Source organism: Scomber japonicus, chromosome 2 (assembly GCF_027409825.1).
Source record: "Scomber japonicus isolate fScoJap1 chromosome 2, fScoJap1.pri, whole genome shotgun sequence".
NCBI classification, from domain to species: Eukaryota; Metazoa; Chordata; class Actinopteri; order Scombriformes; family Scombridae; genus Scomber; species Scomber japonicus.
Window position 1 is genome coordinate 21622485 of NC_070579.1, and position 16543 is coordinate 21639027.

Sequence of the window (16543 nt, forward strand, 5' to 3'; positions counted from 1 at the left end):
GGAAACCCAAGCCCAATTTCCACCGGGTCCGTCAGGGTGCGCCACGGTCACCGGAGCTGATAGGTGCCACTATAATCAATGAGAGTGTTTCCACCGGGAGCGTCTCAGCAGTGTCCAAGTAGCGGCTCTCTGCGCCGCAGCACTATCAATCCGCAGCGTTTCTATTTTTGACGGAGCCATTTCTAACTCACGACAAGCTCAACAGAGCAGATTGCACCAGACAGGAAGTCAGACACAGAATCGGCATAATAAAACTTCCATCTTTCAAAATAAAACAACCCATGCAGCCTCTCAATCGTATTTCAGCAACAGACACGAATAAAACAGACAGATAAAGACACCATCTAGCTACGTAGCCTACTGACACATGGTATAAGCACAACAAATTACTAAATCAACTAAATTTGAGATAGTTAACAAAGTTAACCATTTAGTTGTAATTACGGTAGACTAAAGGCACTCATTCGGATTTGATTGGGCTGCTGTAATTACAGTATTAACAGTGCAACTTCATTTTAAAAAGCAGATTTCTCCCCCAGAGCATGCTCCGCTCTGCTGCCATAACGCTCCCGGTGTGAGTTGATGCCGGGCAGAGGACGGAGCTAAACGGTGGCGCAGCTGTTCCGTGCCGCTGACGGACCCGGTTTGGATCCCCAGTAAGCCTATAGCAGCATAAACTCTTTTCTGAGCTGGTCCAGGACAAGCCTGGCCAGCCCTAACTGTAAGTTTATAAAAAAGGAAAGTTTTAAGCCTACTCTTAAACATAGAGAGGGTATCCTTATCTACTTTGATGATCCTGCCTCCCTGACCATCTGACTGATGTCTCCTCTCAAAGAATGGCTACAACAGCTATCAGACAAAAGTTGACCTGCAATTCAATGAGCATCTCATTATGGATCTTCTCTGGCGACAAAAGGAGCTGCCTTCTAGGTCAGCCTATCTAGAACAGCATGGCTGTCAGTTCTCTATCTTGGCATTCACACCACAAGGGGATGACACTAGCCCAACTACTGGCTGCTCCTCCTGGACCTCCTGGTGAAAGGCAAGAGTAAGCTTTCCTTTGCTCTCTACAAGCCACATAGACATACCTCTCTTCAGCTCTTTAACCACTTTGTTCCTCCGGCTGAGCTTTCCATCCACTCACTCTCTCGAAGTCAAACGAATTATAACATTATCCAAAGGGCACTACTTGCCCAACATGTCAAACTCCTGAGATTGCTCTCCCATTTGCAAATGTCTGTGATTATCCGTGGGTAGTATTAGTCCCAGATATGACTCCATACATGTGCCAAGTAGTGCTGCAGGTACAGCCATTGCCTCCCTCTCCACTCTGTTGTCCCAAAGTTTTGGGCCAAGCTGATTGATCCTCCCCCCTGGTTCACACAGTCATAGTGCATGCAAGTACAAGTAACTTTATGGCAAGACAATCAATCAAACTCCAGAGTGACGTTAAATCATCAGCACTAATGAATGAGAGCCTGGGTAAGCATTGTCTTGTGTTTGGTCTCATCCTCAACATGGCAACCATATCTGAACATTGGTCAGTTTAGCATTCATCAGTGGTTGCAAAACTTGCACCAGGTGTTTTGTTTCATCAGCCATTTAGACGTGTAGTGTGATTTGTATAAATCTGATGGCTTACACACAAACTGGAAGGGAACCAGGGAGCTGATGTCTAATTTTATCAAATACATAGCTTTTAACTCTTTCAAATTTAAAATTAAACTCTCACTTTTTCCTTTAGATATTCTTCCTTTACAATTTCTAAATATTTAATTTTAATTTAAGCTTCATCACCTATTCTGCAAAAAAATTTTCTCTGTTAGGATCTATCGAGATTTTTTTTCTTTTTGAATTGCTCTTGTTTAACCAGTTTTAAGAAAGCTGTCTCTTGATCCATCTGATCTTGTCAATGTTAGGCCTATTTTTAAGTTCCCACTTATAGTCATGAGTTTAAAAACACTAGCTGATCGACTGTTTGCTTTTATTCATGAAAATAGTATTTTTGAGAAATTACAATATTATTTTGGAAAAATCACAGTACTATACATAGTGATTCTAGGTCAGCTACAACAGTTTTTCACTGTGGGGTGCCCCAAGGGTCAGTGCTAGGTCCAATCCTCCCTCTAGGCTACCTCATACTCAGCCATAATATCAGTTTCCATTTTTACGCAATTTTACGCAAACAGGCAGTCTTTTTCCCCCCTTATTGTGAGGACTGTGAATGCTAATTCAAGCACCTGTGGTAACCACGGAGATACATGGTTAGTGATACATGGCTGTTTTCATCTGCTGTTGCCTGTATAAATAGTTGAAATTACAGTATATGCAAGACTTTTTTATACAGTGTACTATTTTGGTACGTTGGTGCTGCCAATGTTCTTCAGCTGCACCACAGAGCCCTTACATCATTGATGTAATCATCATAATCAGCGTAAAGAGCATACAGCAGGGCTTTATTGCTGCTTTTAAATCTGTATTTGTGTGTATAAAAGTGAATTTTCAGTTGTGTCTGTTTCTTACTATTGGTAAGTGTGTCCTTGCTAGGATGTCTGGATACCACCTTTCTCAGATTAAACCATTTATTACATATTAGTCTCACTGTGGGGTGCCCCAAGGGTCAGTGCTAGGTCCAATCCTCCCTCTAGGCTACCTCATACTCAGCCATAATATCAGTTTCCATTTTTACGCAATTTTACGCAACGAAAATCTTCCTTTTAAGTATCAAGAACAACAATGGTATGCTTTTAATAGTTGGCTCATATGTTTATGCTGTTCAAAGTTTGAACAACATAAACATATAGTGTGCATACAGTTTGCATACAGTGCTCTCAAACAGGCAGTCTTTTTCCCCCCTTATTGTGAGGACTGTGAATGCTAATTCAAGCACCTGTGGTAACCACGGAGATACATGGTTAGTGATACATGGCTGTTTTCATCTGCTGTTGCCTGTATAAATAGTTGAAATTACAGTATATGCAAGACTTTTTTATACAGTGTACTATTTTGGTATGTTGGTGCTGCCAATGTTCTTCAGCTGCACCACAGAGCCCTTACATCATTGATGTAATCATCATAATCAGCGTAAAGAGCATACAGCAGGGCTTTATTGCTGCTTTTAAATCTGTATTTGTGTGTATAAAAGTGAATTTTCAGTTGTGTCTGTTTCTTACTATTGGTAAGTGTGTCCTTGCTAGGATGTCTGGATACCACCTTTCTCAGATTAAACCATTTATTACATATTAGTCTAATGTGTGTGTGTGCCTGAATTACCCTGGATAAGATAAAACAGACATTACCGTACATTATGAGACTCCCAGCAATGCCCTGAGGGCAGTTTTATCTCTGACACCAGCCACCTTTTGTTTCTCTTCCGTGGAGAAAGCAAGGGAGTTATCAGTCTCATAATTCTTCCTCTATTGGGAACCAGCAGAGGGTGACGGTGTCTCAGCGTCCTGGACGGTTTCATTAGACCCCCGGGTTCTACGGGGGTAGCATGGAACAGTATGGAGGAGAACTCCTTAGCTGCTGGCCACAGAGGATGGTGCATCCACCCCACTACATCTTTTAATTAAAACTCTTAATTAAATTGGAGCAGAGCAATTCCAGCACCCTGTTGTGTGTGGTGAGTGGATTTGAGTGTGCATTAGAGTTAGGACTTCTGGTTTATATTTATTATTGATTAGTTTATTGATTGTTAACCCTAACCCTAACCCAGAAGCCAAGGTAATGTTTTCAAACTGCTTATTTTCTTTGGAAAATAGTAAAAACAGCCAACAGTATAATTAACAATTATATGTAAAATTGATGAACAATGAGTTAATTTGACAAGCTGCAGCCAACTAAACTTTTTACTTGATAAACTATTTATTAAGTATATTTTTTCAGGCTTTTTTGCCTTTAATGTTCAGGACAGCGGAGATAGACAGGAAACAGGAGGCAGAGAGGGGGAACGACACGCAGGACAAGACCACTCGAACCAGGGCCACCCGCAACGAGGACCATAGCCTCAACACATGGGGCGGGTGCTCTACCCGCTGAGCTATGCTCAACCCCACTTGATAAACTATTTAAATGATCAATTGAACAGAGACTCTTTGACACATGACCACTTTTGCACATTTAGCAAACTCACAGGACACTTTTTCCAGGGAATGGTACAAAGCTAACCTTAGCTAGTGCTGGTTCTCTTTTGCTTAGGAGACGATGGAGAAATTTGTCACTTTTGGCCATTTTCAATTCAATTCACTTTCAAAAGTGTTTAGCTATCCTGATAACTGTCATTATATTCTCAGTGAAGAAGAGGAAGTCAGCCAGTGTTAAGCTTTTTATCGCCTGCCATGGCAACTGAAACAACTACATATCAAGCCTCGTCCCTTCGATCTCATTCTTTCAGTCATTATCCAAAGCTTATGACCATTGATAAGGGTTGGGAGGTATACCATCTGGTAAATTGCCTTCTGGTTCAGCCCTTTCTTCACCACAATGGTCCGGTACAATACCCTCATGAACAAGACTCTGAGATACTTGAATCACTTCTCTTTGGTCATCAACTAGCTACCACCCCAGAAGAAGCAGTCCACCTTTACTAACAGACCATTATTGCTCCAGACTTGAAGGTGCTGACTCTCATCCCAACCACTTCACATTCAGCTGCAAACCGTCCCAGTGCTAGAGGTCACAGTGTGTTCTGTCCATGAAAATACAAACAGAATTGATGACAAGGGACAACAATGGCAATACCTCATAAAATACCTTGATACATTAATACAGAAAAAATAAAATAGTTGAAACCTTTCCATCATTTTAAATGCAGCAACTAAGTGTAGTGCAAGTAGCTAAGTGCTTCAGTCAGTGTAAAGCTAGCATACGGGTCACACTACCAGTTAACCAGCCAGTTAATTAACTTAACATTTAACAACATAGTTGATGGTAAAGTCCTTTATTGCAGGTCTACATGTCTTGGCTTGAAAAAGTAATGGCAAGCCAAGGTACATAATCATGTATGTTTCCCTTAGAGTAGTGTACTTGTAAAATCACACCGAATAAGTAGAAAATTAAAAAAGATAAATTAAATTCCATTAACATTTGATACTAATATCTGAAGTAACTTTTCAAAATGGCCCATTTAAGTGTAAGGAAACTGTAAGCAAACAGGTCCCTGGAATATTTCCGGAATAATTCTGCAATATTTTTCTTTGTAACTGCCTTCCTGACTGTAAGGTGTACAATTACAAACCAGACAAAATATAAAGTTGTCAATAGGATCATACTACACTGGGTTAGGTTACTTCACATACAAATTAAAAAAGAAAAGACTGCAACAAGAAAAATGAGAATGGAAGGATGCGTAATTATAGCAAATAATAAAATACAAAGAGATCATGTTAATTATTCCCACTTTGACATTCTATGAGACATCAATTTAGGATATGGCTGGAAATGTACCATTTGTTTTGTCTTGTCTTTGGCTTTGGATCATTCATTGTGAATTAGGGCTGTTCGATTATGGAAAAAAATCATAAGCACGATTATTTGGGTCAAAATTGAAATCATGATTATTAAAACAATTTTTTAAAACTTAAGAAACATGCTGCATTTCTTGTCCATTTGGCTTAATTCATTTCCCCTCCAAGCAGCAGCCTTTTATCTGCCATTTAACGCAACACACAGCAGAAAATGTGCAGAGATAGGCCTATTAGTGCTGGCCGAGCGGGTTAAAATGACGGTAGTTCACACAACACATCCTGTTTTTTAATACATCCTGTTTTTTTCTAATAATAATATTAGTCAGCATTGTTTGATGCAGGCTGGAAAATTTGCACTTTTATTTACAGTTAAAACATTTCGCCATGTGTTTCAGCTTCTGTCAAAACTAGGAGCTGCGGTGGCTTCCGGTGACTTCTGGTCTAAGCTTTCAAAATAAAACCTTTGTTATTGTGCGCTTCTCATTATTATTAATAAACAAAGTTGGGACTTGTAAAATTACGGGAAATTCCCGAGAGAAAAGACAACATGGGAGGGTGGAGGGAGATAGGTCTAAAAATACGGGAGAAACCCATATTGTGGAGGAGGGACGGAAATACGCATGCATGGCTTTTTGCAGGAAAATGACAAAAAAAATCGTTTACCCCCGAATTTAATTAGTTTTGAGATCGCTTGGCCCCAAAATCGTAATCACTATCAAATTTTGATTAATTGAGCAGCCTTAATATGAATACAAAGAAGATTCTTTTCCAGGGAACTATAGAAAATATTTACTGAAGAAGTATTTTGGATGAGAGGCAAACATAACATCAAAAATGCTCTTAATGTTTTTGGATAGAGCATGAAATATAATGTAACATATGCTGTGTTCAGTTGTTGTTATTAAAAAAAAATAAAGATTTGTAAAAAAGAAACCAAACTAACAACGGTTGTTAATGTTGTTGCTGTTATAACTTACTCAGAAAACAGAACCAGCTTGAAGTGAAGTCAGCGTGACTCACAACTCTTCCACTTAGTGTTTGAACACTGATGTCCCTGCACAAAAGCCTATTCATTCCACATTTAAGTACACTCATATGAACAATGTGTGTTTATCTTTTAAAATATTCAAGAGTTGCCCGTTCAAATGTGCTGTATTTAGTACATCACAACAATTTACTATCACAGGAACTTCTGACACAGATTTGCTATAAACAAATGGCACCATCACTTAAAGAATAGAAGCCTCTTATGTTTACTGCACTATACTATATTTCATTAAGATCTGTTGGACCGTTTCATGACAAAGAAATATTGTTATAATATTTTTTGTCAATCAAGAGGGAAGGAGCTACTCCACCAAGTTTTTTTGTTTTCAGTTTCTAGCAGATTAACAACTTAAAAAACAACATGTCTAAGTCAAGACAACCCTTGGCTTAAGGAAATAAAGATCATATTTGCAGCATAAGGAAACAGATTATATTGGTAGTGTGGTCTTAATCACAAACCGTCATGGTCATCATGGCCTTACTGAATATATTAATAGTAATTCATTCACTGCTAGACAGAGTAACATACATACAGACAGACACTTGGATGGGCAGCTTAGATCAGGCCAGAAAGGTTCAGACCATCCTGAATGATAACAGCTGACTGGGGTAGCTTTACATTTGTCAGCACAATTACACTGGCTTCAGATTATGTAGAAATGCTGCTGTCACTTTCAACCACATAAGCAAAAAAACTCACTAGTGTCTGTGGCAATAAGGCTCAAACTTGCACACCCACACAAATAAAGTATTGTAAAGCATTTTTATCAACCAGTCATAACTCATTGTGGTCAGTCTGATATTTCTTGTGAGTCAGGCAGATTTCATAGTCAACTGCAGCCGAAGTTTGTTCAGTATAAGGTGTAAAATATGTTTTTATTTTCCATTATACAAGTTCTTTCAGGCAAAGATTCACATACCTTTTTAAGTTTTTCCCTCACCAGCATAGATCCTGTACTCACTCATATTCAGAGTTTTGCAGAGATTTCAGCAACCTCATATCTTCCACAACAACTGTAGCACCTGAAGTTCTGAAGTTCTGAAGTTCAAATGTCATGTCAAATACATCTTTCGACTGCAGAGGGTGACAATGACAAATATTTATTTGTTCTTATTCTATTTTAATATCATGCACAAGAAACGGTTTAAACAGAAGCATCTCATGGTTTTGGTATTCATTTTAGTTTAGACTCTGCTTTCTTTTGGGCTTGTACAGTTCATCCCCTGGCACTCGCAATAACTGTTGCAATACAGGATTGTAGTTCTGTAGAGTTTGATAGTTGTGTGTGAACTCTCAGTGTCAGCCATTTGCATGCAAGGCTGGTTCCACTGCAGAGGAGAGGAGAGGCCTGACGCTCTGATTGGTGCAGGAGTTGCTAGACAACAGATGTCCAGCTGGCTGGGAGGTGGACTACCTGTGGAGGAGGGAGAGTGAAAGAAAAGTGGGGGTGGAAAAAGATGGAGAATAAGTGCTGACAGACATTTACAATGTGCAGAGATTTACGGTGCAGTGACCAACATGTACCTCTAAAGCATTGTTTGCAGTGGTGATTTATATTAAATGATATTATATTACATTATGATATTTCTCATGAAGTATTTCCAGTATTTTCTTTATCTACTGAGGTCCAGAACAGCAAAAATAATTTATAATATTATAATTATGCAACTATACTTTAGAGTACATATGAGAAATGTTGAGGCTTAAGTATCAAAATGTCAAACAGTCTAATATCAGCAGTAGTTTATGCTTTCTAGTAATTTGTCTGTTGTAGAATGATGATACATTACAAACAGTTTCAAATGAATGCAAGGTTTCTGCTTATATAAATAAAATAGCAAAACATTGTTACTTTTTGGTAAGGCTATCAAAAAATATTTTGTATTTAGTTTACATTATATTGAGCTGTAAAATAGGCTTTTCATCTTTTGGTTTGTGAGCCTAAGTTTATTTAAGAAATCCTGCCCTTGTTTCTGGTTCTGCCTGTCAGGATGCTGGTCTGCCCCTCTCCTGTTTGAAACCTTAAACTGGCAGAACACCTCAAAACAATCGAAATTGGCATGTTCTCACAGGCATTATGGCAGACTTGTAAAAACAAGCAAACAAAATCAAACCCCTATCAGATATTTCACACAGTCTTATTCACCAGCCCTTCAGTTTCTTAATAGTGTCATGTGATTAGTTTTGCCCTTTACATGTGGCCCTGACGCACTTTATAGACTTGTTTTGCATCTTTCCACCTCAGGCTTACCTCAAATGTCATATGCCTGGCCTTGAACACCTGAACAGGTTGTGTGTGATTTTGATGAATTGCGTTTTATACTTGGAGAATAATTGAACACTTCTTTTGGAAGATCATCATACTGGCTGGCACACATCCACCTCCTCTTCCATAGTTTCGGGAGCAAACATACCTTCATATAACTCACTATACCAGCGCACGGTCTAAATCAACCTTTTGTTTTTTTTTTGCTTTTATTTATATTGTGACTGGCATAAAGGCCAACAGGAAACAGGGGGGAATGACCTGCAGCATAGGTCCCTGGCGGGACACTGTGATTATGTGGCATGCGCTCTAAGCACTCAACCACCAGGGCACTCCCTAAATTCACTTCTACCTGTATTTTTAACAGGTAGAAGTTTTAACTGTAGTGCAGCCACAGCCTCTGTTAGATTTGTTTTTCATGGAGTGTTCTGATAGCCGAGTGGTTACAGTGCATGCAATGTATCTGCAACGTCCCCAGTTCAAATCCAGCAAGGGACCTATGTCACATGTCACACCCACTTCTCTTTCCTGTCTGCCTCTCTGCCACTAACTTACTAATAAAGGCAAAAATATATTTTTAAAAAAAGATTTGTTTTTCATAACACTGTTCAATGAAGTGAGTTCAGTTCTGGTACTGGCATTTTTACCCAGCCTTTGAAAAAACACTGAGTTCCACTTTGCATAATTTAAACTGGAGCCCCAAGTTTGTCTGTTGGTCTTGCTTCTGAGCTGAACTGAGTCCACAGTTTCCATAGCATCCAGAAGAGTGGAGGAAGGAGACAAGGTTGAGAGTGAAAAATAGGCGTCCTATTTTATTTGGGGAAAAAAAAAATAGAACCCGTTGCTCTTCTTCCTCTCCCTCTCTTTCTCTCTGTGTGTCCCCAGGCAAATCTGAAATGGGTCGCCTCAACACTGTACTGCATCACTCATTGTAACGACTGCTGCTTTGACTCATTTGTTCTGAATCAGACTCACTGGACTTTGTTTTTTATTTCTTTTTATTTCACTAAGGCAGATACAATTATTCTGGTCACACAAGATGCTCTCTGTGGGGTCTTGGATCACATGTCATCCAAGCCTCTATGTGGTCACATGGCAGAGGTACAGTAACCACAAGTGCCAGCTGTCCTTACTGTTTTTCTGTAGAGACTACGTTGTGTTTAGTTTGTGAAATTTGGTGATTTTACTATTGGCCACCATAAGAGCAGTGAGCAAATTGAGGAGGGCCTGGAGAAGTAAAGGTTAACACTGGAGAGTTAAGGAATGACAGTCAGTAGAAGCAAGAGATGAATGGTGGAGGATAGATGAATGGTGAGGACACAAGGAGTAGAGGTGGTGAAGGTGGATGAGTTTAAATACTTGGGGTCAGCTGGTTAAAGTAACATGGAGTGCAGAAGAGAGGACAAGATTACCAATAAGTGCATTATAGGGACAGATTCGGATGGTTTGGAGGCAAAGCAAGAGAGGCGAGATAGATGGTTTGGAATTGTGAAGAGGAGAGATGGTGGTTATATTGAAAGAAGGATGCTGAAGATGGAGCTGTCGGGCAAGAAAAAAGGAGGATGGCCAAAGAGGCGGTTTATGGATATGGTGACGGAAGACATGCAGGTGGTTGGCACAATGGAAGATGGACAGAGGACAGCAAGAGATAGAAAATTGATGATCCGCGCTGGCAACCCCTAACAGAAACAGCCCACATTTCAATTAAGTGCCCAAAACTCACTACAACTCCAGCTTGACGTACATAGTTATATATCGAAAGAGCACTATAGTTTCTAGTAATAGTAACATTTTTGAAAATTCTATTCAGAAACAGTTTTTGATTCTGTGAATTAAATATAAACACAAGTAACTATCACATTGGTCATGATCCAGCTCATGATCCAGCTCAAAATTAAGCATCACATTAATGGAGAGTAGAAATGAAAGTCAATTAACCAATAATCGATTAGTTGATTGACAGAGAAATCTTTTTGTTTTGAGAGTGAATTATTCGTTTAAGTAATTTTTCAAGCAGAAGCATCTAATTTTCTGTTTCCAGTTTCTGGTTTGGGAAGAAACTGCTTTATCGCCTAACTTGATGATATATATATCCATCCATCCATCCACCTTCTTGCCGCTTATCCGGGGTCGGGTCGCGGGGGCAACAGCCTAAGCAGGGAAGCCCAGACTTCCCTCTCCCCAGCCACTTCGTCTAGCTCTTCCCGGGGGACCCAGAGGCGTTCCCAGGCAGTTTAATCAATACTAGTAATAATAATTAGTTGCTACTTTGCTGATATATAAAAAGTTGATTATTTAAAAATGTCTATCTTCTCATAAAGTGCTGGGTGATTATTTAATATGTTGTTTTCCTGATTTTCAGTGGTATAGTTTTATTTTCCCTTATGTGAAGAGATTAGTCTGATATAACAGTGTAATGTACTATAGTGTAATGTATGTAAAATACATTTTTCAGATGATGTGATTTTGCATACATGTGAAATATCATGTACTGGGAAAATATTGTTAATATTGTGAATATTGAGTTCAACTTTATCATCCACGCCTGCTCTCACAGTGTACCATGTGTTATCATGTCCTCCAATCCCAGGCCAATTGTAGGAGCTCATACTGAGCCCTGACACCAGAGGTTAATATGAATCCACAGTGGCAGCTCACTGTGTTTATTGTTCACTGTTGCCTGTCTGTTTGTGGCACATAACCAAGAACATATCAGGTCACATTATTTTTGTCAAGCATTTCAGTTCTGATAAGGAAAAGAGCAGCACTGACATGAAGCCAACACACACATGCATACACAATACATTCACAAACACTGCACTGTGTCCTCCACTGAGTCAAAACTTCATGTCAGATGATTCAGAAAGCCAATCATAGCAGGGAATAATGAAGAGCATTAAAAATAAAATGTCTGTGCCTCTTTTGTTTTTCTTTTAGATCATCAGAAGCTGGAGAGAGAGGCGAGGATTTGCCGTTTACTGAAGCACCCCAACATCGGTGAGCTGCGAATCCTCAATCTAAAAAACATTCAGACACAAGCATACAGGCATACAAAATGAAAACAGAGAGAGAGAGAGAGCTGCCATTCCAGTCAGTTTCCAAGATAACTCTGCTCTCATGAAGTTTGAGAACATCTAAATCTTAACATTTAGAAATTTTCATTTTAAATAGAAAAAAGACTGGTTATGTGATTTTGGAAATACTACAATGAATTATACAGGCCACAATGTATTATTTAATTAATTATATCAGAATTTTTAAGCACAGAAGCTACATATGATTTCTTACCTACAACCAACAGTGACATAATCCTGCATAAAACCAGATATTCATCTATTTTACACTTTTACATACTGGTTTTTTAAATTAAAAAAACAAAACATACAATGTGTTCATCAGTGAATTTTAGCGTTTTACCCTCGGACAGAGCCAAGCCAGCTGCTTCCCTAACTTTATATGTAGAGAAAAAGTTCTAAAATCCGGCTGTATACATTCTGCTCATTACCAAACAGCTGACAGACACAGTTAGATGCTAGCTGGTATGTATAGTGGAGCATTTAGCAGCTACAGTATAAAGCCAGATATGTCCCTTCAAAAATGGATTGATGACGAAAAAAACAGAGCTGTCCCCATTTGGCCACAAAATCAGTTCATGCAGGTTGAACACATCACTCCTGCCCTGCAGCAACTTCATTGGCTTCCTATCAAATCCTGCATTGACTTTAAGATTCTACTCCTCACTTTCAAGATCCTTCACAACCTGGCACCATCATATCTCTTTGAACTTATTCACATCTACACACCTTCTCGAACTCTCCGATCCTCCTCTGCCAACCAGGTCTCTGCCCCATCTGCCAACTTAACCACCATGGGGTCAAGAGCTTTCAGCTGATCTGCCCCCCGCCTTTGGAACTCTCTCCCACCAGACATTCACACTTCTGACTCTGTCTCCACCTTTAAATCCCGCCTGAAAACGCACCTATTCAGAGAGGCATACTCTGTCTCACACTGACTATGCAATCACATTCTTGTTTATTTATTGTACTAATGCACTTTGTAGTCACATTCATATTTATTCTTTATCTTTGCACTAAATGTTACCTGGTATATTGTTTGATGTACTGTTATTGTGTTATATGTGCCTTGTAAGGTGACCTTGAGTGCTTTGAAAGATGCCTTTAAATAAAATGCATTATTATTATTATTATTATTATTATTATTATTATTATTATTATTATTAAAGAAAAAATGGCAACTTATTATCTTTAAATCCAAAACAAGGTCAGAGATTAACAATAAATGTGACAGTGTGTGAATGCAGATTTGTTACTGAGGTTATCAACATGTTTTGCTTTTTTCAATAACATGAGGCAACAAGCCCATTTCAGGAAGAAAACATACCTGTTATATACCTGTGGCTTTCGTATAGTCAGCCACACTCTATAATTTGAACTTGATTATAGGGGTTATTTGAGTCATAGTTGTTTAGTAGTTTCCCCCAATCACAGTGATTGCGGGGATGGCAACTACAACTCTGCTAAGAACATTTTTGGAATGCAAGCACACTTAATAACAGCGTGAATCACCAAATTATGTAGAGGTAAAATATATTATACATTGGAAACTCATTTTACTACTTGACTATACTTCACATTCCTGTATATGTCGCATATTGAATTTGTCACAGTATCTCTGACACATTTGATTACCAAAAACCAAACTCTGAGGCACAGCAACAGAAAGAAAGATGAAAATAACAAGTATTGACTTAAATATATAGTATTAACTCCTTTCTTTTTTCCTTTTCTGTCCTGTGTTTGTGTTTCATGTGTTTGTTAAATCTCCCCTACAGTACGGCTCCATGACAGCATATCAGAAGAGGGTTTCCACTATCTGGTGTTTGATCTGTGAGTAACAGACTCACCTACACACATGCCCACACATGTGAGGGTATGTTTGTAGAATGTCCAATGGGACAAAACGTTTTAGGATATTCACATACATTCACACACGCATGCATGCACGCACACACTCATGCACGCATACACACAGACACAGACACAGACACACACACACACACACACACACACACACAGACACAGACACACACACACAGACACACACACACACACACACACACACACACACACACACACACACACACACACACACAGACAAACACACAATAGCCAAGAAAAGAAACATTCTACATGTAGAGAAGCAATATTTTCATCTACTACTACAGTGTCCCAGTCCACTGCCAGTATATTTTACACAACCACAGCATGCTGGATAAGCTCATAACCCGAAAGCTGTCTGTATATGACCTAACTGTTTATCTGAGTTTCCCACTTATCTAAGAGGAAAATTCTTAGCAAAATTCTTGTAAACATAACTGCTGGCTGAGACAAACCAGCCCCTCCTCTCTCGACCAGCACTACCTGTATGCAATGAATCACATCAGCGTCAGAGGGTGGAGGATAGAGGACAGGATGAGAGACTGCCTGCGCAGAGAGCAGCTGCGCACTTGCCCCTTGGATGGGGTTGTTGGTTGCCAGGTTGTGGTGATAGATTGAAAGGGTATGTAGTGTGTGGATTGTCTGTGTAGATTGAGAAGTTTGAGGGACAGGAAAATTATGGGAGTTTCCCAGGAGAAATAAATTAAACAAGAGGGCAGTGGGAGATGGCCTTTAAATACAGTATTTTGGGAGTGTTGGCAGGTCTGACTCATACCCATTTGCACATTCTTGTGCAATCATATACTCACACAAACATGAAAAATGAATGCTTACATACATATCCAAAAACATTGCTTGTTTTAGTTTTCAACACAGAGCTACAGAAACATGTTCACTGTAATGTTGTCTCTGTCTCTCCACAGGGTGACAGGAGGAGAGCTGTTCGAGGACATCGTGGCCAGGGAGTACTACAGTGAGGCTGATGCCAGGTAGCACACAGACCCACCCACACAGATACACTGCTGAGCACAGCAGCCATTATGTATCTCTGTCTGTTACCCGCGAGAACAACTGCGTGTGCGTATATTTGTGTGTTTCACATATGGTCGCCTCAGAGGTGTGATACAACTGCCTTGTCTTTGAGGCATTTCAAATAGTTATTTATAAAGGTGATTTACGACATATAGCCTGCAGTATTAATCATACACAGCCTACCTTACACTACCAGCCTTACATTGAAATACTGCCTCCCCAGAAAGAGAGAGAGAGACAGAGGGGAAGAGTATCTGTGTTGTCTTGTCTTGACATTGTATAGCTTTGGTTTGTCTGTACACTAAGTAAAAAATTACTTCATGTGACTTCATGTCATCTTTCATGAAAACAGCATCATATTTAAGTGACTAATGAGAAAGACATATGATACATTATTATGGGATGGTTTCCTCTACTCTTCCTCTTAATTAATCACCTCCCTTCTCTCTTTTCACTGCCTTTCTTCCTGTTCTTTTCTTCCTTGCCTCACTGTCTCCCCTTACATTTGTTCCATCACATTACTCTCCGACCCACAGCCACTGCATACAGCAGATCCTGGAGAGTGTCCATCACTGCCATGTTAATGGGATCGTCCACAGGGATCTGAAGGTTTGTATGACTGCAACCCCGGCTGCAACCACGATTAGTCCTGACTTTGTACAACAGATGGCAACATTAAGAAAGAGCCAATGAATTTCCTCATACTCCTTCTCTTTGCATCCACACATTTTGCTTCTTCTGTAATCTTCTCTATAAAATAAAACTGAAAAAAAAATATTTTTCTAGTTTTCACATTCTCTCATTTTTAAGAGTTAATGAAGATGATTTGACCTTGATCTCAGCTGAAATTTACAGCTATCCTGAATTTTGTTACATTACATCCTTGTTGAGCTAGTCAGCACTCTTGTTTCATTACTTGTCTTGCCAATGTCAAGAATAAAGATCCTCCTCTAGTACTATCTCCATGTTGTAGAGTAGGCCAGCATCTTAGTGTGTGTGTGTGTGTGTGTGTGTGTGTGTGTGTGCATGCGTGCGTGCGTGCGTGTGAAGCACAGCGCTGATAGCAATAGAAGCAATCATGCACCAGAAACTCAGGAATGATAACCATTTGCATAATTATGTAAAAATTATGTTGAGATGTAAAAGATTTTCCAAGGTCATGAATATTCTAATGGTAGTCGTAACCTCCCAAGAGCATTTTTATGTGGCGGAAAGAGGAAGGAGAATGCAAGAGTGCTCTCTTGAATATGTTCAAATGGACTATGAACATGCCACTGTATCAAATAACCGTGATGATTAATCAGATTTCTGATCTGTCAACTTTATCAGGACATACGTCCTTTGCTCAGGTGATTTTCAAGTTTTCAGATGCTTCATAATAAGGAGCATTTATTCACATTATGTAAATTATTTTTTAGATGTGTCCAATTGTCAGTTAGTGTCTGTGTCCTGTTGAGTCATATGTCTGCCAGAAACTGACTGCTCACAGGCTGTCTGTGTTTAGAGTCTCTAAATGTTAGAAAATGTATTATTCATTCGAGCACAGTGTCTAACTGGCCCTAGGTTAGCAAAGACCTTTCTGCACCTGTGACCATGTATGTGTTTGAGAGTGTGTATGCATGTGTGCTTGCTGGGGGCCTGCATGTATTTGTGATTGTGATAAACTGTGTTAGTGTGCAGCGTGTGTTTGTCGTTACCCATATGAGTCATTTGTTTTTGCATCCGTGTCTCCTGTTACACCACACCTCACCCCCTGTATCCTTCTCCCTGC

General features: G+C 39.4%; 1 protein-coding gene across 1 annotated transcript in view; it reads left to right on the forward strand.

The window, feature by feature from the left end:
* Nucleotides 1-16543, forward strand: part of camk2d2 (calcium/calmodulin-dependent protein kinase (CaM kinase) II delta 2) — a 39620-nt gene that overhangs the window by 8198 nt on the left and 14879 nt on the right. Inside the window, exons 3-6 of the mRNA XM_053337585.1 lie at nucleotides 11720-11779; nucleotides 13635-13689; nucleotides 14664-14729; nucleotides 15309-15381. Coding sequence (XP_053193560.1) covers nucleotides 11720-11779; nucleotides 13635-13689; nucleotides 14664-14729; nucleotides 15309-15381 — 254 coding nt within the window. The remainder of the gene's footprint in view (nucleotides 1-11719; nucleotides 11780-13634; nucleotides 13690-14663; nucleotides 14730-15308; nucleotides 15382-16543) is intronic.